The 26,614-nt window shown below is 37.9% G+C and overlaps 2 protein-coding genes and 1 long non-coding RNA gene across 4 annotated transcripts; 2 read left to right on the top strand and 1 right to left on the bottom strand.

Moving 5' to 3' along the window:
- Nucleotides 1–3,926: 3,926 nt before the first annotated feature.
- Nucleotides 3,927–5,347, top strand: LOC143557734 (CBL-interacting protein kinase 23-like). 2 transcript variants are annotated; one of them, XM_077046738.1, is made up of 4 exons: nucleotides 3,927–4,277; nucleotides 4,426–4,488; nucleotides 4,972–5,043; nucleotides 5,134–5,347. In XM_077046738.1, the coding sequence occupies exons 1-4, from the start codon at nucleotides 4,104–4,106 to the stop codon at nucleotides 5,185–5,187; spliced, it is 363 nt and encodes a 120-aa protein (XP_076902853.1). In that variant the 5' UTR covers nucleotides 3,927–4,103; the 3' UTR covers nucleotides 5,188–5,347. The 2 variants fall into 2 exon arrangements, with proteins under 2 accessions (XP_076902853.1, XP_076902852.1); XM_077046737.1 differs by having other exon boundaries at nucleotides 5,130–5,344.
- Nucleotides 5,348–15,397: 10,050 nt separating this feature from the next.
- Nucleotides 15,398–18,835, top strand: LOC143557739 (CBL-interacting serine/threonine-protein kinase 23-like). Its single transcript, XM_077046743.1, has 12 exons — nucleotides 15,398–15,414; nucleotides 15,530–15,632; nucleotides 15,763–15,816; nucleotides 15,910–16,035; nucleotides 16,647–16,736; nucleotides 16,832–16,951; nucleotides 17,024–17,149; nucleotides 17,854–17,970; nucleotides 18,054–18,110; nucleotides 18,238–18,312; nucleotides 18,467–18,542; nucleotides 18,643–18,835. Exons 1-12 carry the CDS (start codon nucleotides 15,398–15,400, stop codon nucleotides 18,663–18,665), a joined length of 984 nt encoding a protein of 327 aa, XP_076902858.1. The 3' UTR covers nucleotides 18,666–18,835.
- Nucleotides 18,836–20,186: 1,351 nt separating this feature from the next.
- Nucleotides 20,187–21,119, bottom strand: LOC143557731 (uncharacterized). The gene is made up of 3 exons (XR_013139623.1): nucleotides 20,994–21,119; nucleotides 20,748–20,921; nucleotides 20,187–20,306 (listed from the first exon to the last, which is right to left on the bottom strand). It is a non-coding gene; the product is annotated as an uncharacterized LOC143557731 (long non-coding RNA).
- Between the last annotated feature and the right edge of the window lie 5,495 nt (nucleotides 21,120–26,614).

Genomic DNA, 26,614 nt, shown 5'->3' on the forward strand with positions numbered 1-26,614 from the left:
AAATCTGGAAAACCCGTGGGTTTCTCCGTCGCCCAGCTTGAAGGAGTCGAATCAGACTCATTCGATCGAACCAGTCGATCGAATCAGTCCATTCGATCGAATGCGTAGATCGAACAAGTCCAGTCGACCGAATAGGGAAGCAACCGAATGGTCTCCAACTCATTCGATCGAATGAGTTTTGTATTCGATCGAATGAGTGTTGTATTCGATCGAACGTGTTCCTATTCGATCGAATCAAGCCAGAACCAAGCTGTTTCCAAGTTCGCCTAAGGTTTAACTTCGCCTGAAGCGAAGTTCGTCTATAAAATAAATTAAAAACCTAATGGAAAATGTGTTAAGGCAGTTATCGAAAATAAAATTTTTCCAAGCTGACCTGGCAGCTTAACCCCAGCCAGGGGCTCTGCCCCTTGGACCCCGCTAGGGGCTGCCGCCCCTAGAACCCCGCTGCCAGGGGCGCTGCCCCCGGACCCCCGTTCGTTGTGGGTCATATATAGATAGAAATACAAACGAGTAGCAGTAGTTAATTGATATGTGTAAATATTATACAGTTAGCCGAGCCCAGTTAAAGAAAGGAATTACGATCAACGGCGAGCGTAACAGGATCCAGGTGAGTTTCTAGCCCCATTTATGTGTTACGTCTTCGGGGCTGTGTGCATACTCAATATGTTTGTTAATACACTTATCCTAAGAGATAAGTGTATGCCTTATGTGAATAATGTGAAATGTATGAATGATGGCATGACGGTACGTGAACGATCTTCGGATATTGCACGTACTGTCAGGTTGTAACGCTAAGTTAAGGTAAGTATGATATGTATGCTTAGGGGTATGAACGTAAGAAAGTTAATAAAAGAAGGAAATAACGGATGTATGGTTGTATGGCAACGAAGAGGGAATCGAACCCTACTAATATTCGAAAACATGGGACCAGACCCTAATAATATCTGTGATGTTAGGGACCAGACCCTAATAATATCTGTGATGTTAGGGACCAGACCCTAATAATATCTGTGATGTTAGGGACCAGACCCTCATAATATCTGTGATGATAGGGACCAGACCCTTATAATATCTGTGATGTTAGGGACCAGACCCTTATAATATCTGTGAGGTTATAGGGCGAAAGGCTCTTTAAAACGTATGATTATGAATGTAAAGAAAGTATGTAAGTAAGGAAGAAAGTATGTAAGTAAGAATGAAGGTATGAGTACTTATGTGTGAATGAAAGAAAGTTATGAGGTTAAGTACGTATGTATGTAACAAGGTATTGTATGGTAGTGTATGATTAACTAGAACTCACTCAGCGTAGCTGACTTTTAGTATGCACGCAGGTGAGTAGGATGAGACAGCTGGCTTGAGTGGAGGACACATGGCAGAAGACTAAAGCCTGGCATCTGAAGATCCGATATGTTTTATAAGTTACGTTTTGATTTTGAAAGACAAGAGGAATGTTTAAAGACATGATTATGAATTGATATGTAATGTTTTATGAAAGTTTTATATTCCGCGTAAAGTTTTTAATTAACTCTGATATTTAGAACTGTGTTTATGAGTAAATCCAACACGAAAGTAGGGTTACCGGTAACGGGGCCTTACATTCGTTGTTAAGTTCGCTCTTTGGTAAGTTCGCTACATAGCTAAGTTCGTAGCACGCAAAGTTCGCCAATTGTAAACTTCGTAGTATCAAGTTCGCCTAGTCTTTATGTTCGCTAAAATATATAAGCTCGCCTTAACCAAGTTCGCTCACATTGTGACCCAGATACACGGCGACCTGCATAGATATACCTATATGTACATACACGAGAATGTATGTAAAGTAAGAACCTGTGAGATAAAACGCTAGAATGTTAAAATAAAGGAAAACCGTAAAAGTGCTAAATAAAAATGAGCTAATGCTAGGCCACTAGACTAGATCAAACGAGTATTGATACTTGTAACTCTTATACAGTCAGCAGAGCACAGCTAAAGAAAGGAATTACGATAAACGGAGAAAGGAACAGAATCCAAGTGAGTTTCTAGCCCCACTTCCTTGTAATGTTTTCGGGGTTGGGTGCATACTCTATGTGATAGTTAATACACTTACCTTAAGTGGTAAGTGTATGCCTTGTATGATTTATGTATGATGATTGCTTGACGGTGCGTGAACGATCTTCGGATATTGCATGTGCCGTCAAGTGGTAGTTAAAGATATGATTGATATGTATGATTTAAGATAAGATGTATGTGTGAATATATATGAAGTATGCATAATGTATGTACGATATGTTGATGGTACGTGAACGCTCTTTGGAGATTGCACGTATTGTCAAGAAAAGTATGTAAGAACAGGTATGGTACAGTTGCATGAAACAAAGGGACCAGACCCTAATAATATCTTCGATGGTAGGGACCAGACCCTAATAATATCTGTGATGGTAGGGACCAGACCCTAATAATATCTGTGATGGTAAGGACCAGACCCTAATAATAATATCTGTGGTGTTGGGGACCAGACCCTTTATAATATCTGTGATATTAGGGACCAGACACTTATAATATCTGTGAGATTATAGGGCGGAAGGCTCTTTAATAGGATGGATAGTTAAATATGAAGAGTAAGTATGATTAATGTACACTCCTTCGGGCACGTGTGCAAGTATGTGACAGATTGTGTAATATATGATTAACTAGAACTCACTCAGCGTAACTGACTTTTAGTATGCACGCCGTTGAGGAGAATGCGGCAGCTGGCTTGAGCAGGGACGCATGGTAGAAGAATAAGAGTCTGGCATCTGAAGACCCGTTATGTTTTATATGTTATGTTTGATTTGGAAAGACAAAATGAATGTTTTAAGACGTGTTATGAATCTATTATGTAATGCTTATGAAATCTTTATATTCCGCGAAAGTTTTAATTAACTCTGATATTTAGTACTGCGTTTTTGAGTAAATCCAACGTCCAAATATTAGGCACCGGTAACGGGGCCTTACATGACATATACTAAGGTAAGGATGAATTTCATGATAAATTAATGGTATGTATCCACTTCATAACTTTCGGTGTGTCTAAGCTAGAGGTGGAAACCGGTTAACCGAATCGACCCAAAAATCAAACCAAAACCGGTTATGTAGAATCTAGTTTGGAACCGACTGAAACCGTAGGTTCAAAACATGTTTGCATTTTTCTCCACCAAAACCGGTTAACCGAACCGAAACAAGGTAAAAATTGGTCAAAACTCGAACTAAAACCGATCACAACCTGGTCAAGAAACCAGTTTTAATCCGAACCGAAACCAATTATAAATCAATTTTGACTTTTGTTGATCAAACCAAACCGGTTTGAGTTTTTAACCAATTTATTTATGCACCTCTAGTACTAGTGCTATAAAATAACATAACATGAATATTCAATTCAATATTAAATTAAAGTAAACAAATTTAATACGCCTTCAATTCAATTATTGTAGTGTTTTTTGTAGTTATACTTTCTTCCTAGTCTAGTCACCATATTTGTTCCATTATCAAATACCCCCAAATTCACCAAATCAGGGTTTCAGTTTCAATTCAAAAGAACATGAATAGTGTATCATCAGGATCTCAAATTTGGCAACCCAATAACAAGAAAAGACACTGATTCCTTACAAATACCATCCTTTGCTGCCAAATTGACGGTACCTATATCTCTATTTGTACTTAATTGACGGAATCAAGAAAATTAAATTATACAATTTTTTTAATGGGAAATTTTCATTAACCCGGTTACTATAAAGTGGCAGGTAAACGGGCAATAAGCTGCTTTGCAAGCCCCTTTTGAATAGCCAAACCAGTCCTACTAAAAAACGAAGCTTTGAGTCTTACCGGTCGAAAGATTCTTTTTGAGTAGCAAACTGATCCTACTAAAAATGAAGCTTTGGGTGTTAGGGGCGAAAGATTTTTTTGAATAACAAAATCTACTAAAAAACGAGGCTTTGGGTCTTACGGGCTGAAACATTCATTTCGAATAGCGAAACGGATCCTGCTAAAACGAAGCTTTTGGTCTTGCGGGCCGAAAGATTCCTTTTGAATAGCAAAACCGATCCTACTAAAAAACGAAGCTTTGGGTCTTAAGAGACGGAAAATTAACAATGGCGTCATCACGGCCTGCGAGAACACGAGTGGGGAGATATGAACTCGGACGGACTTTGGGCGAGGGGACGTTTGCGAAGGTAAAATTCGCTAGAAATGTGGAAACCGGGGAGAATGTTGCAATCAAGATTCTTGATAAGGAGAAAGTGTTGAAGCATAAGATGATCACTCAGGTATATTGCAACTTTGCATTACGGGGTGTTGACTATTTTCAGTTTTGACCAAGTGGTTGACTTTTTTTTTGAGTTGGGTGGTTTCTTTGTTTAGTATAAAGTTTGTATATGGATGTGTTTATGTGATATTTTATTTGGAAAAGTGCAGATTAAACGAGAGATATCGACTATGAAACTGATCAGGCACCCGAATGTGATCCGTATGTTTGAGGTTAGTTGGTTTGTCATTAAGTTGCTAACATGTTTTATCTTTATTGATGTGTTTTAAAGTTTGTTTTAAGTTTATATGATTGGAGTGAAATGCGAGAACTTTATAATGCACGTGTACACCGTGCATGTTAAATTATTGTTTTGTGTATCATAGTTAAAACATACAATACACGTGTATTGTGTGGTTCTTGTATTTTTCTACTTAATATTGGTTTTGTGTTAAACTTTTGAACGTCCCTTTAAATTATTATACTTGCTTTTGTTGTTAAATTTGTATGCAATATGATTAACCTTAAATTAGGATTAAAGGAATTGAAAGATTCGGCCGAAATATTTCTTTTTAAGCCAATTTGCTACTTTTAAGTTGCGTGCGAGAAAATAGACTTAGCGTTATAACACATTTTCTAATTTTACACGCATAGCATAATTAATTAAGATGAACGTGTGGTTAAAGTGTTAAACTAAAATCTTTTTTTTATGGCAGGTTATGGCGAGCAAGACAAAAATATACATTGTTTTGGAATTTGTGACGGGTGGTAAATTATTCGACAAAATTGTAAGTTTATGTTCGCTTTATTAAACCTTTTCATGCACTTCCATAATTGGCATATTGATTTAAGATTATTCCTTTTTGTTATTAAGGCAGCTAAAGGCAGACTTAAAGAAGATGAAGCAAGAAAATATTTTCAGCAGCTCATAAATGCAGTTGATTATTGTCATAGTCGGGGTGTTTACCATAGAGATCTCAAGGTAAAAGGGGATTTAGTCAAACGGGTTGAAAGTTGACCAACACATCATCATTCAAAGTTTTCTCTTTATCTGTAAAAAAAATAAATATTAACCCATAGTAAAAAAGGTCTGTTTCAACTAGGGGTGTCAATGATCAATCATATCGGCATGCCGGGTTAAAATTGTTCAACCCGAACACGACCCGTTTAACTCATTTATCTAAATGTGTATGTGCCAAATGGTTTGGTGGATGATAACCAACTTGTAAACGTGTTAATCGAGTCGGTCTGTCACACCCGGCCCTGAGCGGCGGAAACAGCCGGGCGCGCGCGAGTGGGGATTGATAATTAAGCACGGGCCATTGCAAACATTCAAAGTAAGATTTTCATTGCGCATGAAATGTTTAATACAAATACATTACATTGTTTAAAAATTACATAAAAACATCCAAGTATAAAAACTGTTGAAGATTTCCACGCCATATCCCCTTGCGCGGCGGGAACAACCACGCGCATCGAAGGGATAGAACTAAAATCTTTCAAAAAGCTAGTTTTAGATGTTCAGCGTGAGGTGCTCTAAGTGTGACTCCATGCGCTACCTAGTTATCTCCTGAAAGACACGTAAAAACATTTGAATCAGTATAAACTGAGTGAGTTCACAAGTTTTAGTAACTTGATAAATCGCATTGCATCATAGTCTTAATAAAAATCATATTGAAACACATTTCTGATTTCATGTCTAAACATATACTTGATAATCCGTATGAAAACATAGATCTGACACATATTTCTGATAAAAATCGTTCCGCGGGCTACGCGCGAACATTACTGGGAATCGTGCTCGTCTGTGTAAGTGGCGCTGCCACTACGAGCGAAATAAGTAATACCGTCCCGCGGGTTACGCGCGAACGTTTCTGGAAAACGTGCTCGTCCATGCAAAGTGGCGCTGCCACTACGAGCTAAATAATGTAATGCCGTCCCGCGGGTTACGCGTGGACATTTCTGAAAAACCGTGCTCGTCTATGCAAAGAGGCGTTGCCCCTACGAGCTAATCAATAATACCGTCCCGCGGGTTACGAGCGGACGTTGTGCCGGAAAACAAGGCGCTCGTCTATGCAAAGAGGCGCGACCCCTACGAGCGGGCTCAAACCCATAGTACTGCCCCATGACCATACTAGGCACTCGTCCATGCAAAGAGGTGCGACCCCTACGAGTGGGTGGATCAAACCAGCAGTCCCTACCCTTAGAGTTCCAATGGTAAAGTGATCACTTACTCGAATTCTAGCGCACATACATCGAAAACCATAGATAACCGTTCGCATAGCTCATCATGAAACATAATTTAAACACATAATCGCTTGCATAGCTTGTAAGTATACCATGATAAAACATTATTTAAGTACGTGTCCCTCGCCCCGAAAACAGTTTAAAAGTAGTGAAAACAGTGAAAATAGGGGCTGTGAGACTCACCTGTGGTTCTTGTTAAGGGATTAATCGAGATTCGGGTTTTCTTGGTGTTGGCCTCGGAATTGAAGGTCTAGAATACGATTAAATAACAAGAAGTATATATATTAAGATCAAGAATTAGGAGAATATAAGGGTTGGAAAGCAGATCTCAAGGTTATATTCTCGGCTTACCTAGTAACAGGATCGGAAATGAAAACAACGGATGCTTGGGAGATGATTAGTGCAAGTTTGCAGTTCTTAAGAGAGAAGTTTGAAGTGTGTTTTGGGTGATAATTTAGGTTACATATTTATAGGCAAACTCAAGGGAACACAATCCCTTGCTTTAGGGGATTGTAATCTTTTCATATCTAGGTGTAATGATGATAAAGTATGGAAATTATTATTATTTATTTAAAAGTGGAGTAGTGGATAAAAGATTTTGATTTGATTTGGACAGGACATGCAGGTCTGTGGTTGGTGGGAGTAGGGTGGCTGACAGTTGACTTTTCATGTTACAGTGTGCTTTTTCAGGTACTTTTGTCAGTGTACAGTAAAAAGTGGAAAATCTCTGAAACACGCTACTGTTCCCTTTTGGGCGGGAGTAATCTCCTTACCTCTGGAGAATAGACTAAGTGTTCTGCGCGTATCACTTTGTGCGCATAGCTTTCTGCGTGAAGGACATTTCTTTGCTGCGGGTAGGTACGTAACCTTCTCGCAGTCAGGGACATTGAGTTTCATTTGTAGATTCTCCAGGTGGTCTTGGTATTTCAACATAGTGATCAGTTATGTTGAAGTCAATTCCATCTTGGAGCTTCAGACAAACTAGCTCTCAATGTTTCCGCCATGCGGGGAGGTTAGTTCCCTTTCCGCACGCGCATAAACGATTTGGGATGCACCCGCCTTAGCATCATGCGAGACGGTCAACCCAATAGACAACATTATGGATACATAAAACCAATACACTCGCGCATGGCGCATATAACATATGCCCATGCTGGTTCTTATCATGGCGCGCTCGCGCAGGGTGAACATAACAAATACCCGCGCTGATTCTAACATAGCGCGCTCGCGCAGGGCGCACATAACATGCCCGCGCTGACTAACATAGCGCGCTCGCGCAGGGCGCACATAACAAATGCACGCGCTGACTAACATAGCGCGCTCAATATTTACAATCACCTAATTATTAGGTTGATTACTTAGTTTATAGGATTGGGAATTTACCGGGTGTCACATTCTCCCCCTGTTAAGAGAATTTCGTCCCGAAATTTAGGAGACGTCGCTGGCAGAAGCCATGCTCTGAAAGAGGTGTGGGTATTTCTGGCGCATTTGATCTTCCTTTCCCAAGTAAATTCAGGCCCACGCCTTGAGTTCCATTGAACCTTTACTAACTTGATTCGACTTCTGCGCAACTTTTGTTCTTTCCAATCGGTTACTGCTATAGGTTCTTCTACGAAGTGCAGTTGTTTGTCGATGTGAATCTCTTCCAACGGTAAAATCAACGTTTCGTCAGATAAACACTTTTTGAGGTTGGAGACATGGAACGTATCATGAACTCCACTGAGTTCGGCGGGTAAGCGGAGTTTATAAGCAACCGGACCGATCCTTTCCAGGATCTCAAATGGTCCAATATAGCGCGGATTCAACTTTCCTCGCTTGCCGAAACGGGGGACTCCTTTCCATGGAGAGACTTTCAAAAGTACTTTATCCCCCACTTGAAACTCCAACGGTTTCCTTCGCACATCTGCGTAGCTCTTCTGTCTGTCGCGCGCTGTCTTGAGGCGATCCCGTATCTGAAAAATCTTGTCTGTTGTTTCTTGGATCAATTCTGGACCAGTCATTTGCTTGTCACCCACTTCAGCCCAGCACAGTGGGGATCTACACTTGCGCCCATACAAAGCTTCAAACGGCGCAGCCTTGATGCTTGTGTGATAACTGTTGTTGTAAGAAAATTCAACCAATGGGAGATGAGTATCCCAGCTACCACCGAAATCGATTGCGCACGCGCGCAGCATATCTTCCAATGTCTGGATTGTTCGCTCGCTTTGACCATCCGTTTGGGGATGATATGCCGTACTCATGTCAAGACGAGTACCTAAAGCCCCTTGTAACGATCTCCAAAACCTTGATGTGAACCGACTATCTTTATCAGAAATGATGGACACTGGGACTCCATGTTTTGAAACTACTTCTCGAATATACAATCGGGCTAACTTTTCCATCTTATCGGTTTCCTTGATCGGCAGGAAGTGCGTTGACTTAGTTAGCCGATCTACAATAACCCAGATCGTGTCGTAACCCCCAGGTGTCCTTGGCAGTTTGGTGATGAAGTCCATAGAGATTTGTTCCCACTTCCACATGGGAATTTCTGGCTGTTGAAGCAACCCTGATGGTTTCTGGTATTCAGCCTTTACCTTCGAACACGTCAGGCACTTACTGACATACATCGCGATGGCGCCCTTCAGATTGGGCCACCAATACAGCGCTTTAACATCTTGGTACATCTTGTCTGCGCCAGGATGTACGGAATACCGCGTCTTGTGAGCCTCGTTTAATACTTGCTCGCGCAATCCTCCCTTGAGAGGGACCCATATGCGGTTAGCGAAATACAGATTGCCGTTCTCCTTAAGTTCCAAACTCTTAATCATACCCCCAAGGGATTCGTTTTTAGCAAACTCTGGTTTCAAGGCTTCTTGCTGAGCGTCTCGGATGCGGGTAGAGAGATCTGCGCGAATGGTCAACCCTAGAGCCTTGACTCGTAGCGTTTTTATTCGCTCCTTCCTACTTAGCGCGTCTGCTACCACATTCGCCTTTCCAGGGTGATACTTTATTTCACAATCATAATCATTCAACAATTCAACCCATCTTCGTTGCCTCATGTTTAAATCCTTTTGATCAAATATATGTTGAAGGCTCTTGTGATCCGTAAAGATTATACACTTTGTACCATAGAGGTAATGGCGCCAAATCTTTAGCGCGAAGACAACCGCCCCAAGTTCCAGATCATGCGTTGTGTAGTTCTTTTCATTGGTCTTGAGTTGGCGCGAGGCATACGCTATGACTTTGTCTCGCTGCATAAGGACACATCCGAGTCCCTGATGTGAAGCGTCGCAGTAAACGACGATGTCATCCGTCCCCTCGGGCAGAGACAAAATTGGCGCACTACATAACTTCTGTTTCAACATTTGAAACGCTGCTTCCTGATTTTCGCCCCAAACAAACTTCTTGTCTTTCTGAGTTAGCGCGGTCAGAGGTAGAGCTATCTTGGAGAAGTTCTCAATGAAGCGTCGATAGTAGCCAGCTAGTCCTAGGAATTGCCTCACCTCAGTTGGGGTTTTTGGCGCTTCCCAGTTTTCGATGGCCTTGACTTTGGAAGGATCAACGTGTATTCCTTTCTCGTTTACAACGTGACCGAGAAAGTGAACTTCTCTAAGCCAAAACTCGCACTTGGAAAACTTCGCATACAACTTTTCTTTCCTCAACAATTCCAAAATCAATCTCAGGTGTTGCTCATGCTCGGCCTTGGTCCGAGAGTAAGTCAGAATATCATCTATAAATACAATCACAAACTTGTCCAAGTATGGTTTGCACACGCGGTTCATCAGATCCATGAATACAGCCGGCGCATTAGTTAGCCCGAAAGGCATCACTAAGAACTCATAATGGCCGTATCTAGTTCGGAAGGCTGTTTTCGGCACATCTTCCTCATGGACCCTAAGTTGGTGGTATCCAGACCGTAGATCTATCTTCGAATAATAACTGGATTCCTGCAACTGGTCAAATAAGTCGTCAATCCTCGGTAAGGGGTACCGATTCTTGACTGTCAGCTTATTCAGCTCCCTGTAGTCAATACACATTCTGAACGAACCATCATTCTTCTTAACAAACAGTACTGGAGCTCCCCAAGGCGAAAAGCTTGGGCGTATGAAACCCTTATCCAATAGTTCCTGTAACTGATTGGATAGCTCTTGCATCTCAGATGGAGCTAGTCGATAAGGCGCTCGAGCTACTGGCGCAGCTCCTGGGACTAAATCAATACGAAACTCGACTTGTCGCGGCGGCGGTAATCCGGGCAAATCTTCAGGAAAAACTTCTGGAAATTCGCGCACTACTGGTAAGTCTTCAATTCTTCGCTCATCTCCTTTCTTCTCTACTACATGCGCCAGGAAGGCATAGCACCCTTTCCTTAGGCACTTGCGCGCCTTTAGGCACGAAATCAGTTTCGTCGCGACTCCCCTTCTTTCCCCTTGAATCACCAAGGTTTCTCCGTTCAACAGTGGGACCCGAACCTGCTTCTCATGACAAATAACTTCCGCGTGGTTCTCGACTAACCAATCCATACCTATTACAATGTCAAAACTTCCCAAGTCTATTGGCAACAAGTTAATAATGAACCCGTGACCTCCCATGACTATTACACATTGTTCAGTTCTTTCGTTCGCGCATAACTGCCTACCATTGGCTAGTTCTATAGTATAAGGTGTGTCTAGCCTACTGGTTGCTAGGCCTAGGGAGTCTTTAAACTCAGCGGATATAAAACTTAGGTCAGCGCCAGTATCAAATAAGACAGATGCAAAATGGCCGTTAAGCAAAAACGTACCGGTTACCACATTCGGCTCTTCTTTAGCTTCGCCTGCGCCGATCACAAAAGCTCTCCCGCGAGCTTGGTTTCCCTTTTGCGGGCAATCCCGACTAAAATGCCCTGGCTTCCCGCATGCGTTGCAGTTGTCGCTCGCTCCAGCTTCTCTGATACGGCAATTCATCGCCTTGTGCCCTGGTCTGCCACATTTGGCGCATTCGATTCTTGCGCATTCACCCTCGTGGTGATACTTGCATTTGTTGCACCATGGGCGAGGCCCGCTGTATCCTTTCCTTGATGGTTCCGCGGCTTGGATCGCGTAAACCCTTGCGCTTTCTTGCTTCTTGAACGGTGGCTGCTTGGAGTCGGACCCTCGGTGGTGAGAGTTCCACTTCCTCTTGGGATCAGAGGTTCGCTGCTCGATTCCGCGCGTAGTCAACATACCCGCACGGACCGTATCCCTTGTAAGGGTGATGGCCCGCGCTACCGCCTCATCAAAGGTTGGAGGCGCTGCAGCGTTGAGCGGAACCCTAACAACAGGAGGTAACCCAAAGATATACCTCTCGATCTTCTTTTCCTCCGTGTTTGCCATGTCTGGCACCAACTGGCAAAGCTCGTTGAACCGGTTATTGTAGGCGTCGATATCCGTTCCTACCATGGTGTGGTTCCAGAATTCCTGTTGCAGACTCTGAATTTCTGCGCGAGAGCAGAACTTTCTCATCAACATTTCCTTCAGTTCCTCCCAGGTCTTGTGAAGAGCAACTTCTCGCCCCAAGGTCTTCACTTGAAGCTTCCACCAAGACGAAGCTGCTTCTTGGAACATGCAGGTCGCGTAAAGGACCTTCTGGTTCTCACTACATCCGCTAATGGAGAGAACTGTCTCCATCTTGTCAATCCAGTTGTAGAGCCCAATGGCCCCTTCGGTACCCATGAATGGCCAAGGCTTACAGGCCATAAATGTCTTGTAGGAGCATCCTTTGTCCAAAGCTCCTGATTCGGGTTCTGGGGTCTCGTTCTCCTGACGACCCTGACTAGATTCGGCCTTGCTGGCCTCATGTGTTGCGATCGCTTGCGCGATTATTTCCGCGAGTTCCTCGGGTGTCATGGTAATTCCCTTGGCTCTAGTTGGAGGCATTCTCACTTTAAAAGAGTGAAAATATATCAACTTAGCGCATGTACTCTGAGCACATAATGTTTTTATCTTTATTTACTAGACACTGTGTGACCCGTGTTCCTAAGTGTGTGTATAGTTTCTTTTGAAAATATTTTCTTTGAAAAAAATATTTCATGCGATTTCCCCAACGGTTATAGTCTAGGTTAAAACTTCTTTTCCTAGTTCGCTATAACCAGTGCTCTGATACCAATCTGTCACACCCGGCCCTGAGCGGCGGAAACAGCCGGGCGCGCGCGAGTGGGGATTGATAATTAAGCACGGGCCATTGCAAACATTCAAAGTAAGATTTTCATTGCGCATGAAATGTTTAATACAAATACATTACATTGTTTAAAAATTACATAAAAACATCCAAGTATAAAAACTGTTGAAGATTTCCACGCCATATCCCCTTGCGCGGCGGGAACAACCACGCGCATCGAAGGGATAGAACTAAAATCTTTCAAAAAGCTAGTTTTAGATGTTCAGCGTGAGGTGCTCTAAGTGTGACTCCATGCGCTACCTAGTTATCTCCTGAAAGACACGTAAAAACATTTGAATCAGTATAAACTGAGTGAGTTCACAAGTTTTAGTAACTTGATAAATCGCATTGCATCATAGTCTTAATAAAAATCATATTGAAACACATTTCTGATTTCATGTCTAAACATATACTTGATAATCCGTATGAAAACATAGATCTGACACATATTTCTGATAAAAATCGTTCCGCGGGCTACGCGCGAACATTACTGGGAATCGTGCTCGTCTGTGTAAGTGGCGCTGCCACTACGAGCGAAATAAGTAATACCGTCCCGCGGGTTACGCGCGAACGTTTCTGGAAAACGTGCTCGTCCATGCAAAGTGGCGCTGCCACTACGAGCTAAATAATGTAATGCCGTCCCGCGGGTTACGCGTGGACATTTCTGAAAAACCGTGCTCGTCTATGCAAAGAGGCGTTGCCCCTACGAGCTAATCAATAATACCGTCCCGCGGGTTACGAGCGGACGTTGTGCCGGAAAACAAGGCGCTCGTCTATGCAAAGAGGCGCGACCCCTACGAGCGGGCTCAAACCCATAGTACTGCCCCATGACCATACTAGGCACTCGTCCATGCAAAGAGGTGCGACCCCTACGAGTGGGTGGATCAAACCAGCAGTCCCTACCCTTAGAGTTCCAATGGTAAAGTGATCACTTACTCGAATTCTAGCGCACATACATCGAAAACCATAGATAACCGTTCGCATAGCTCATCATGAAACATAATTTAAACACATAATCGCTTGCATAGCTTGTAAGTATACCATGATAAAACATTATTTAAGTACGTGTCCCTCGCCCCGAAAACAGTTTAAAAGTAGTGAAAACAGTGAAAATAGGGGCTGTGAGACTCACCTGTGGTTCTTGTTAAGGGATTAATCGAGATTCGGGTTTTCTTGGTGTTGGCCTCGGAATTGAAGGTCTAGAATACGATTAAATAACAAGAAGTATATATATTAAGATCAAGAATTAGGAGAATATAAGGGTTGGAAAGCAGATCTCAAGGTTATATTCTCGGCTTACCTAGTAACAGGATCGGAAATGAAAACAACGGATGCTTGGGAGATGATTAGTGCAAGTTTGCAGTTCTTAAGAGAGAAGTTTGAAGTGTGTTTTGGGTGATAATTTAGGTTACATATTTATAGGCAAACTCAAGGGAACACAATCCCTTGCTTTAGGGGATTGTAATCTTTTCATATCTAGGTGTAATGATGATAAAGTATGGAAATTATTATTATTTATTTAAAAGTGGAGTAGTGGATAAAAGATTTTGATTTGATTTGGACAGGACATGCAGGTCTGTGGTTGGTGGGAGTAGGGTGGCTGACAGTTGACTTTTCATGTTACAGTGTGCTTTTTCAGGTACTTTTGTCAGTGTACAGTAAAAAGTGGAAAATCTCTGAAACACGCTACTGTTCCCTTTTGGGCGGGAGTAATCTCCTTACCTCTGGAGAATAGACTAAGTGTTCTGCGCGTATCACTTTGTGCGCATAGCTTTCTGCGTGAAGGACATTTCTTTGCTGCGGGTAGGTACGTAACCTTCTCGCAGTCAGGGACATTGAGTTTCATTTGTAGATTCTCCAGGTGGTCTTGGTATTTCAACATAGTGATCAGTTATGTTGAAGTCAATTCCATCTTGGAGCTTCAGACAAACTAGCTCTCAATGTTCCCGCCATGCGGGGAGGTTAGTTCCCTTTCCGCACGCGCATAAACGATTTGGGATGCACCCGCCTTAGCATCATGCGAGACGGTCAACCCAATAGACAACATTATGGATACATAAAACCAATACACTCGCGCATGGCGCATATAACATATGCCCATGCTGGTTCTTATCATGGCGCGCTCGCGCAGGGTGAACATAACAAATACCCGCGCTGATTCTAACATAGCGCGCTCGCGCAGGGCGCACATAACATGCCCGCGCTGACTAACATAGCGCGCTCGCGCAGGGCGCACATAACAAATGCACGCGCTGACTAACATAGCGCGCTCAATATTTACAATCACCTAATTATTAGGTTGATTACTTAGTTTATAGGATTGGGAATTTACCGGGTGTCACACGGTCGGTTGTAAAAAGTGAGTTAAACGGGTTAGTGGGTCGATCTGTTTAACTAAACAGGTTGACGGGTGACCCAAACGTGACCCTTTGAATAGATAGGTCAACCTGCACACGATCCATATAATTAAACAGGTCAACCCTAACACGACTCTTTTAATTAAGCAGGTCAATCTGAACACGTCCTGTTTCATTAAACAGGCCAGCCCAAACACGACCCATTTTTTATAGTGGGCAATTCAAACGCGACTCATTTAACTAAACATCTAAACCCAAACCCAACTCGTTTTTTAAACAGCCAACCCAAAGATGGCCCATTTTTTAAACAAGCCAACCCCGAACACGGCCAGTTCAATTAAACAAGTCAACCCGAATGCGACCTGGGTTTTTAAATGGGTTAGATATGGCAATCCAAAACCTGTTATTTTCGTGTCGGTTTCCGGTTGTGTTGGAAATTGCCACCCCTAGTTTCTTCCCTTGTCCGTTACTCTGCTGGCCTATAAATTTGATATTCAAGCATACCTTTTTTGATTAGGTTTTTTAATGCTATTTTGCCGCCCGAAAATTTACTATTGGATGCAACTGGATGTCTCAAAGTTTCTGATTTTGGATTGAGTGCACTGCCACAACACGTTCGAGTGAGTATCTAATTTTACTTTTTTTATTTCACATGTAAAAGTTAATTTTTTTTTCTACTGATTCAAATTCTTTTTCTTCTTTATGTTATGTCACTATTTAGATACCATAAAATATATATTCTTCTTGTAGGAAGATGGCTTACTACACACGACATGCGGGACACCAAATTATGTTGCTCCTGAGGTAAAGAAGACGTTTTTTTTTTCATTTCGTAAACAATTAGTAATATAAATTAATGTACCTTTTCTTAATGTTTTTGGCTACATACATCGCTAGGTAATTAACAACAAGGGCTATGATGGAGCTAAGGCTGATTTATGGTCATGCGGTGTGATTCTTTTTGTTCTTATGGCTGGTTATCTGCCTTTTGAAGAGTCAAACCTTATGGCCTTGTACAAAAAGGTATTCGTGTGTCGTTTACATCTATTTACATTCAATATTAAGCAAAACTAGTGTTAGTAATATATTTTTTAGTTCTATATTTATTATATTGTTATTTTTTTAATCTTATCGTTTCTAATTTGCCAAGTATATTTTATGTGCCTTTGGAGTGTTTTTTTTTTTTTTTTTTTTTTAATCAGGGTTTAAAACGAGCTGAGCCTGAGCTCACCTAGGCTCGAGCTTGCTCGGCTCGTGACTAAATTTTCAAGTTTAAGCTCAGCTTGGGCTTGGCTCATTTATTATATATTAGTTTTTGAATTTGTATATTTATCATTGTTTATGTATAAACTTATACTTAAGTTTTTTTATGTAACATAATATATACTTATTCTTCTCATCATAATTTTTATATAACAATAAGAGTTACGTAAATATATTATTAATACGTTAAAATAAAAATTATATAAATAATAGGCTTGCAAGCCTACTTGAGTTCGATAAGTGAAGCTTGGACTCGGACTTGTTTATTATACAAGTTTATTTATAAGCTTTTAACAAGCCGATCTCGATTAAATCACAAGCGACTTGGCTCGTTTACACCCCTATTTGTAACAACATATATGTGATTGCAGATATTTAAGGCTGAATTCTCATGTCCACCTTGGTTCTCCGCAAATGCAAAGAAACTAATTAAAAGGATTTTGGATCCTAATCCCGAGACTGTATGTTCACTTTTCTTTTCTTTTTTTTTTAAAAAAAAAAAGTTTAAAAACGCTTAAAGTATTATTACTGATTATATGAATATAATGACTGACAGCGAATCACAACGGCTGAACTCATTGAACATGAATGGTTTAAGAAAGGATACGTGCCACCTAAATTTGAACAAGAGGATGTTAGTCTAGATGACGTGGATGCCATTTTCGATGAAGCCGGGGTAATACATAACAGCTGTTAAATTACTAATACACCCTTTTGATGTTGGTTGATATATTTTCTTGGATTATAGGATTCTCCTGTCCTTGTAGTGGAGAGACGGGATGAACGACCTTTTCAGCCTGTCACCATGAATGCTTTTGAGCTTATTTCTAAATCTCAAGGCCTCAACCTCAGTAATCTTTTTGAAAAACAAATGGTATGTTTAACTTTTTTTAACCTTGGTTTTAGATCATTTTCTACATGTTTATAAGCGGTCAAAATATTTTAACTGGAAGCTCATAACATAAAAATTTTCTACATTGTTTCTAAAACTCTAGATGCACAAAACAATTGTTCGCTAATAATCTTAACCTAGACATGTTTGTCTATAGCTTGGTTTGAATTACTTTTACAAAAGTATTTTTTCATTAATATGTCTCTAAATAATACAAATTATTTCTCAGTTATATATTTTGTTAAAAATGGTAGAAAAACTTTGGGAAACATCAATTAAGCTTAATAGAACCAACGCTAATAGTAAAAAACTAAAAATTGTTCCTTAATTATATATTTTGGTAAAAGGATAGTAAAAAGTTTGCCAAAAAGAAATACAATTAATACATCTAAACATAAATGTTAAAAATTATTTCTCAATTATGTATTAAATATTTTGCTTAAAAGATAGAAAAAACTACAGGAAAAAATTAAATAATTTTAATAAATCCAAGCTTAAGTAGTAAAATTTATTCGTTGGTTAAAGGATAGAAAAAACTTTACTAAAATACAAGTAAAAATAATAACTTTAAATGAAAATAAAAGAATAATCTGTTTTGAGTGTTGTAGACGATCATCTAAAATTAATCTATTGTTGTTACTATCAACTATAATCTTTATCGATTCTTGAATTAAATGAAATACCAGGGGCTTGTCAAGCGAGAAACAAGATTCACATCAAAATGTCCCGCCAATGAAATCATTTCAAAAATAGAAGAAGCCGCTACACCTTTAGGATTTGATGTGAAGAAAAACAATTACAAGGTGACAAAACATGTTTCTTCTTTAGCTTAAAGTTTCTCCGTTTTGGAAGCTCTAATGTTGAACAACTCGTTTTTGCACATTAGCTGAAACTTCAAGGCGAAAAGTCTGGACGTAAGGGCCACTTGTCGGTTGCAACAGAGGTATATTTTTTTTTAATCTTTCATGTCATTAATTCATTATAGTTAAGATATGGTCAAACTGACTCGCACAGAGTTAGATTATCATTGTAACTTTTTTTTTATTAATATTTGTAACATTACTCCTTAGATATTTGAAGTGGCGCCGTCTTTGCACATGGTTGAGGTTCGCAAAGCTGGAGGGGATACATTGGAATTTCACAAGGTATATTAAATTCACAGTATATTGCAAAATAGATTATATTGGTTCATAAGAGGGATGAATAATACATAACCGGTTTTAAGGTAAAGTACTGTAATAACTGTTTAGACACTTATATATCGCTTTGAATGTGATACATGTGACATTTTTTATGCAGTTCTACAAGAATCTTTCAACTGGATTGAAGGATATTGTCTGGAGAAGTGGAGACGAGGCGAATGGAGATTTAACTGGTTAGTTCATAGTTTCAAATTTTAATTTTTAACCGAAAAAATTGATATTCTTTAATTATTATTTTTTGGTCTGCAATTTTCTTTTTTCCATTTGTAGCAGGTGCTGCATTGCCAAGTTCATAATCGGCATATTAAACCGCTGGTCTTGCTGTACAAATTTTTTCATATCAGAATATCTTTGTACAAAAGATTGATCATCCCCAACTGTGGAATTGTTATTGTTTAATTCTGCATTATACCACCATAGTCTTGATTGTAAACTCATTAAATGTAATATTACTCGACTTATTATGGGTGTTGTTAGTCTTTTAACCTATTAATGTAAATAATTTGTTATTTCATTTATATGTATATATGATTGTTTTATGTATATTTATAATTAAAGTTTTTATTAATACATAATATAATTTTTAATTAGTTTTATCATAAACTTTTATATAATCATAATTCTTATGCAAATATACATTTAACGTATTAAAAATTTTTATATAAACAATCGGCTCATTTAAACTCTAGAGCTTGATAAATGAAGTCGAGGCTCTAAGCGTTTGTTTAAGTTGGGCTTGATTTGAGCTTTTAACAAGTCAATCTCGAGTAATTAATGAGCAGCTTGACTTGTTTAAATCCCTAACAAAAAGCCCTGAGAACACACTTATTTAAAACATACGGTCAAATTTTGGCTTAAAATTATAAACAACACTAAAAGTAAACAACCCAGGACACCTTAAAACCATCTCAACCGCCTCCGGTTTCGAAAACCCTAAACTGATCAAGTAATCCAACTTAGGAATCGGTGTGTTTTCCACATTTGACACCAACAAGACACAATCTTGATAAGCTAAAGCTTCCAAGTCACAAAAGCCTAATATTTTTAAGTAAAAAGAGCAGGCTTTAGTTGATCTTTAACACTTGAAACAAGCAATTTGATCAATTTTCTGAAATTGTAATCTGGGATTTTGAGCTCTTGTGACATAAAGTTGAAAACTTGATTAGTTATGTTAGAAGCCCATTGGTTGTTGGATGATATTATGGATGAGGTTACAAGTTACAACCAACCCTTTGACTTACCAAGTTTTACAACAATAGTACTTGAATAGTTTTTTGATGCATATACTTTGCTGATGCATTTACTTTGCATAGAGGTAGAATTATCAGTTATTATTTGAAGAGTGATCTCTGTTTTAAATCAGTTTTGCATATACTATTTCGAGAAAACATTGCGCGTAGGGGTTTTTGACGATTGCTTTTCAAAAAATAATGAAGCAACATATGTAAAATTAATAAATCATCAATTAGCGTTGCAATTCGGTGATGATAAGTCTATTACACTATTGAGTTAGTAAGGAGCTCAAGTAACGCGCGGCGTTTTAGATGGTCACAATGGTTTTCTTCTGTCGTTTATCTTTTATCTTTTGCTTCGTTTTTGGTCATTTCAAAAAAAATATGCTATTTTTATTAATGACTTTTTTTTAACAAATTCCCAAATACAAAATAAATAAAAAATAACAATTTTATACAAATTCATTTCACACTTGTTAACTCAAATTACCTGAATTAAAATACCAAAAAGAAAACAAAACCACAAAAATGTTGATAAATATGTCAAAAATTCTTAACAAACAAATATTCTGTTTTTGCTTCTATATCTTCTGCATTTACTATATATATATATGTATGTCTAAAACAGTCCACTTAGATTCTTGCATCCCTATTTCATGATATACACAAAAGAACATCTTGGGATATAAAAGCAGCCCATGCATCCTAATAACAAACAATGTCAAAACAATTCATCACAAAACACAAAATGAAAATAATCAAGTTTTGGGTTTTCGTGTAAACAACACGTGTTAAGGTTGACATGTTTAACTAGTCATGTAGACCCGCCAACCCGTTTAGCATATTCATAACTTGAATAAAGCCCATTACTCGTTTTGATAAATGAGTTAAACGGGTTACACGAAACAAGTCATCACCAGAAACACAAAATAAAAATAAAAAATAAAAAACCGGGTTTTGGGTTGTCATATCTAACTCAGTTATTAATTAGGTTGTGTTCTGGTTGACATGTTTAACTAAACAGGCTGACCCATCCCATCAATCCATTTAACTAAACAAGTCGACCAGCCGGTTCGTTACAACCCTCCGACTTGTCTAACACTAACTCATTTATAACTTTATAGTTTATACAATCCATTTGAATACCTGTAAGATTGGAAATGCTTTCTCGGCTACATATTTTTGTGAAATTGTGGCGTTTCCTGGCAATTTATCAGGGTGGAGACATAACCGGGCTTTCTGATAAGCTTTCTTTACATCCGGTCCGTCTTTGAGGTTTGTTAACGGTATCATGATCCAACCACTACTTGGACATAAAATCTACATTAACACAAGATTAATCATTTGATAAGAAAATAACATACTTATAACGTGTTCATACGATTAAATTACATGGTGTAGTGTCGCTAGAAGCAACCGGATGTTTAATTCTTTTCCGTCTGACCACAACTTTATATCCTCATCCAGTAATTCTAGTTCTATCTGTACTAATACATAAAGAAAATTGCTAAAAAATAATTATAGGGAAATATTTGCTAAAAAGTAATCTTTAAAAATTAAAAAAATATTGGTCCTAAAGTTTACCTGTTTGCTTGCATCTTTTTCTAGTTCTTGTGGTGTCCATATATTTTCTTTATCCAACTGATCAGTAGAAATAATAAATTATTTTATTTTGTGTAACAAGTGAATCCCAAAACATATTATGGTTCTCATGTTATAGGTTTGCAAATTGTTTAAATTTGTGTAACATATAATCCTTTAAAATAATTACCGAAGATGATTCGTTTGTTTCATTTATTTGAACTTCAGAAACGTTAGTCACACCATGCGTTTCTGCAAAACGAACAAAGATACGAACAAAAATTAATCCCATAGTATCCCATACTCGTGGGGTCCAAACTTTAAAAACTAAACACTCGGTTCTATAAAGCAAATCCAAATAAAAATAAATAGGAACTATTAGTTATATCACCTTCAGCTCCAAGCGATTCAACAATTAATTCCCGATGTTTACTAAGATTTATTTCAATGACATATGAGCTCATAATATCATCATCTTCATCAAGAATGGTGCTTGTTTCATTCCCTTGATCTTGATTAAGTAAGGACACTATGGATGCTGGAGAGTTGACTTGCATATCCTCAGTTGACTCCTTGACACTTGCATACGAATACGGTCCAAAAGTGGTAGTTTCAGGGGATGTAACCATTTGCGTGAATCCAGAATTACAACCTTTAAATTTGTGTGTGTAGTCACCATCAAAGGAATTATAATTGCAAGCCTCATGCATCTTCTTTGTTGTGTTCCAATTATATGTGACATTTATTGGCCTTCACAAAAACGGAATTTTTGTTTAAGTTGTAAGTTTCAAACCAACACGTGTTTTGAAAGTGATACTGAATAATCAGAATCAGATAATAAGTTGCAACGAAATCTGCTATACTGCTTTTATTGTTCGAAGTTGTAATAACCAGATAACGAGTGTTCTACAAATTTGAACTATTTAGTTAAAGTTATATATACAAAATGATTAAAAAAACATTTTTATATTGTGATGGAACTAAAACTACTACTTGCAAAAAAAAAAAAAAACATTGAATATAATGGAACTATACATTATTTAGTAAATATATCAAATAGGGGTGCAACGAGCCGAGCTACTCGAGATCGGCTCAAGAAAAAACTCGATCGAGCCTAGCTTAAAAGAGCTCAAGCCCGAGTTCTAGCCTAAAAGTAAGCTCATTGAATATACGAGCCTGAGCCCGAGATTCACTTCTCGAGCTCGAGCCGGCTCACGAGCCTGTCATCAATATAATTTTTATAATTTATATTCATATTAATTTAATAATAATTATTAATCTATTTAATATTATGAAAAAATAATTAAATATTATTTATAATGTTATATATAAATTGTAGTTGAAAAAATATATAAAAATTAATTATAAATATATAAAAATTAAATAAGAAATAGTAAACGAGCCGAGCTCGAGCTTGAAAAACTACTCATAAGCTCGGGCTTGACTTAGCTCGTTTGCACCCCTAACATCAAACAAATAGGGTGCTTATCAACTTTTAATAAAAAGAAGGGCTAGAAATGATAATAATCTTAAACATAAGGGACTGAAACAAAAACTTATAACAGTCTTATGAAAACTACATTACCGGATTTTGGCGGCAAAGGAAGATAAGATGACGTCATCACCGTCTCCGACCGCCGGCCGGAGCGGACTCAACTCCTTCGAACTCAAAATCGACGACGAATTCGACTTAGAATTGGAATTCGTTTGCGATACGGATCTCGACCTCTTCGATTTCCAGGAATCACCAAACATATAGCTGTATAACTCGTCCTCACTCGCCGGAATGTCATCAAATGCTAAACTTGCTGACGTGGCAAAGTCAACGGAGTGTTGGCGGGAAAGCAGGGTGCGAGGTGAACCGCCGAACACGTCTGAAATAGAATTGTTATGACTTTCATTAGGAGTTGAATGTTTTGAATAAAGAATTTATAAGCTTTAAGCTTGTTAACCGAATCATTCGGTTCGGATCGTTTGAATGAAATCATTGTGTTCTTGAGCCATTTGAGTAAAGTCGTGGAATCGGCATCAGTTGATATTAGAGCTTTGGTTGTTCACATGGCTCTACGTGAAGGCGGTTGTTTTCTTGTTCGAAGAGTCGCTGACCGAGGCATCGACAAGAACATCGGTGATTCACGTGCCCATGCAGAAGATCGATACCCTACTCGCAGATTCGTCGACCGAGGCACGGTGGAGTATATTCTGACCCACGGGATCTTAAGATGATCAAACGGCTCCGTAAACGAGTCCGAGATCTTGAAATACAACAAGAGATCACGCGGCTCCAACATAGGATCCGAGATCTTGAGTTGAAAGGGGAGATGCGTAAGACGGAAACCGAGTCGAGCACCGTCGTCTGGGACGAAGGTGACGACAGAGAGGAGAAACCGTTGTACTGTCACCCACCTCTATTCATCGAACCAATCTATCCAGAGGGCGCGTGGGAAGACGAACCAGAATTTATGAAGATATTGAGGCTACTAAAATTGTTATGTCTTTCATCAGGAGTTGAATGTTTTGAATAAAGAATTTGTAAGCTTTAAGCTTGTTAACTGAATCATTCGATTCAAATCGTTTGAATGAAATCATTGTGTTCTTGAGTCATTTGAGTAAAGCCGTGGAATCGGCATCATAGGAAATAAATAAAATGGTATTTTGATTAATGGTATGTATGGTATATAGTGATATAATAGGTGTCCTTTTTCTTTCGAGTTCAAAGGCTCATGTTTTGCATTTAGATAGAGGTAAAGTAGATAATTAGCTATTAAAAAAGTTTGATGATAGGTATGTCCATTAACCATTATCTTTGTTGGACCATCATGTTTCATGATTGTCTTATCTAACACTCAAAAAATATCTAAATAAAAACATTAAAAGGAATATACCAAGAACAGAAACAATGGACAAGGAATTCCGAATTAGCAACAACCAACAAGAATAGATATTGATCAGTCAATAGATTCTCTCATGTTGTTTTTTCGTTTTATTAGTCAAATTGTTTGACTCTTATTTAACAATCTCATATCTACAGTTTTTCTTAATAATAACACTTTCGGGTAAATTTTAATATATATACAGATTTTGTAAATCCAACTATATTCCTAAATTCTTACAACACGACAGAACTTAAACCTTTATCCAGTATCTTGGTATCGCTAGGCCAAGTACCCTTTAGTATATAACAAACATGGGAGTCTTAATGTTTTAGAGAAAAAAAAACCCTTATATTGTATATTTAGAGAATGAAATGTGCAAAAACTTAACTTTTAAAAATGTATATGAGAAAGTATATATTACTGAATCATTTGATAAACTTTGGAACTAATAAGTGTTTCACATTGTTTATAAAACTATTTTTTCTGATTATATAAGTTCTATACAATAGTTAAGCAATTTGAAGGTTTATACATGCATAAATTTATAAGTGAAAAACAAATCTGAATTACTTTGGAGTTTTTTTATATTGTAGCTCTTTTAATTTTAAAAAACAATTAGAAGGTTTAATAAGCACCAATCTGGACAAACACCCACTTAATTATATTAATTGACTAGTCATATGAGACTTGTGTTTCCTATTCGGTTCAACTTTTTCTTGCAGTATCCGTCCCCATTCATTGGCTAGTCCAAGATTCGCCCCTCCTAGTTTTCTATTTTATAATTACAAATTACAACTAAGGTTGTAAAATTCGTAAGCGGAATCTATCGACTGGAGAGTCGGGTGTATTTGAGAGTACTCGAATATGGTAAATATAATTAATATTTATTTTTGAATATTATATATATGTCAAATATCATTAATATACTAATATTTATAACTAAATATGTGAATATCAATATAATAAGAGAAATACATTTTTAAATAATAAATTATTCTAAAAAGTGCTAATCATAAATTAAAAATAAAAGGAAAATTGGATTTTAATAATCGCAACTTAGTTCAGTTGGCCGATAATAATCCCAATTTTAAAAATAGCTGTCCCTGGTCCCAACTTTCACACTATTTATTTTCATTGGACCTCCGTTAAAAAAAATTTAACGACGTTAAATTTTTTTCAAATTTCAGATTGATATTTTAGGGCTTTTGATCAGAATGAGAATATTAATCGACTGATGTAAAACTTAACTCGAAATGACGCTGTAAACATTTTGACTTTTGTTAATTAAAAGTTTAAACATTGGAATTGAAGCATCCTTTAGTCGTTTGGACCACCGTTTGATGGTAAGTTTTACATCAATCGACTCGTATCTTCTTATTCTTTGCACTTCATGTTTAGATTCACCATTAACACAAAGTAATACACACACACACAGTTATGGCATCCTTCATGCCTTTCAGCAACAAGAATCTTGACATATTCATGTGTGCTTTGAGGCCGACGGTCGCTATTGTCGATGACCTTCTCGATACCTTAAAACACTTCTCTTTGTTTACCGAGACACTTGGTTGTATTCATTCTTCGATCTTCAAAAGTATTCATGGCAGTCTGGTAACTCATTCACCCTTTCTCTTTTACACTAATAATAATAATAATAATAATAATAATAATAATAATAATAATAATAATAATATTTTAGCATAATTAGATTTACAAGAATAAGTATTGATACTAGCTAGAAGGTGTGGAACTAATACACGTTTGTTCAAAAACTATTCTTATAGACACGTAGTTGGGGTCGTGAATTTTATACGATTTTTGTAAACGTATTATACAAATTTAAATTGATGCATTTTATGGCCTTGTTACAGATTATATGGTATGGAGCATGGATCAAGAGATCTAATGACAACAAGGAACTCCTACATGAAGCACTTGTAAGTTGAATCATGATACATTCATATATATATATATATGGATTCTTCATAGTTGCATTACCATGTTGTTTGAGTGATCGACTACGTCTTTATTAAAACAAAAAGACAATCAAACAATGATGTTTCTTAACGTTTTGATTCGAGAAAAAACACCAATGTTCCTAGTTTTGTTCCTAGTAATTTTAACTGATTCTTAACAAAGACCACAATCATTTGTAGCTAGTCTTGTAACTTTTGTTTGACAGATACTACCGCAATTCCCAAATGACCATTTTATCAAACAAATTTAAGATGCTAGTCTTTTGATTGCAAGTTATTTTACCTACATCGTTTTATAATTATGTGATTAGTACGAATATTTACATGATTATGGAGTTACAATTTTACACGAGCGTCGTTCTACTTTTAGCAAATTCTACCTTTACCTTACACAATGAGAGAATTGAAAAGAACTTAAAGACCATATCGACCATGAATAATGTTTAACGTATATTGGATAACTGAAACCAATTTCTTTTATTTAAAGATATTACAATTAAATAAATCATTATAAAGATAACCGGTTAATGATAATAATTAATCGTTAATAACTCTCATGATATTTAAACTAGAGAGATAT

Source organism: Bidens hawaiensis, unplaced genomic scaffold (assembly GCF_021521415.1).
Source record: "Bidens hawaiensis isolate Kalapana, Puna unplaced genomic scaffold, B.hawaiensis_p1.1 tig00019096_1, whole genome shotgun sequence".
In the NCBI taxonomy this organism is placed as follows: Eukaryota; Viridiplantae; Streptophyta; class Magnoliopsida; order Asterales; family Asteraceae; genus Bidens; species Bidens hawaiensis.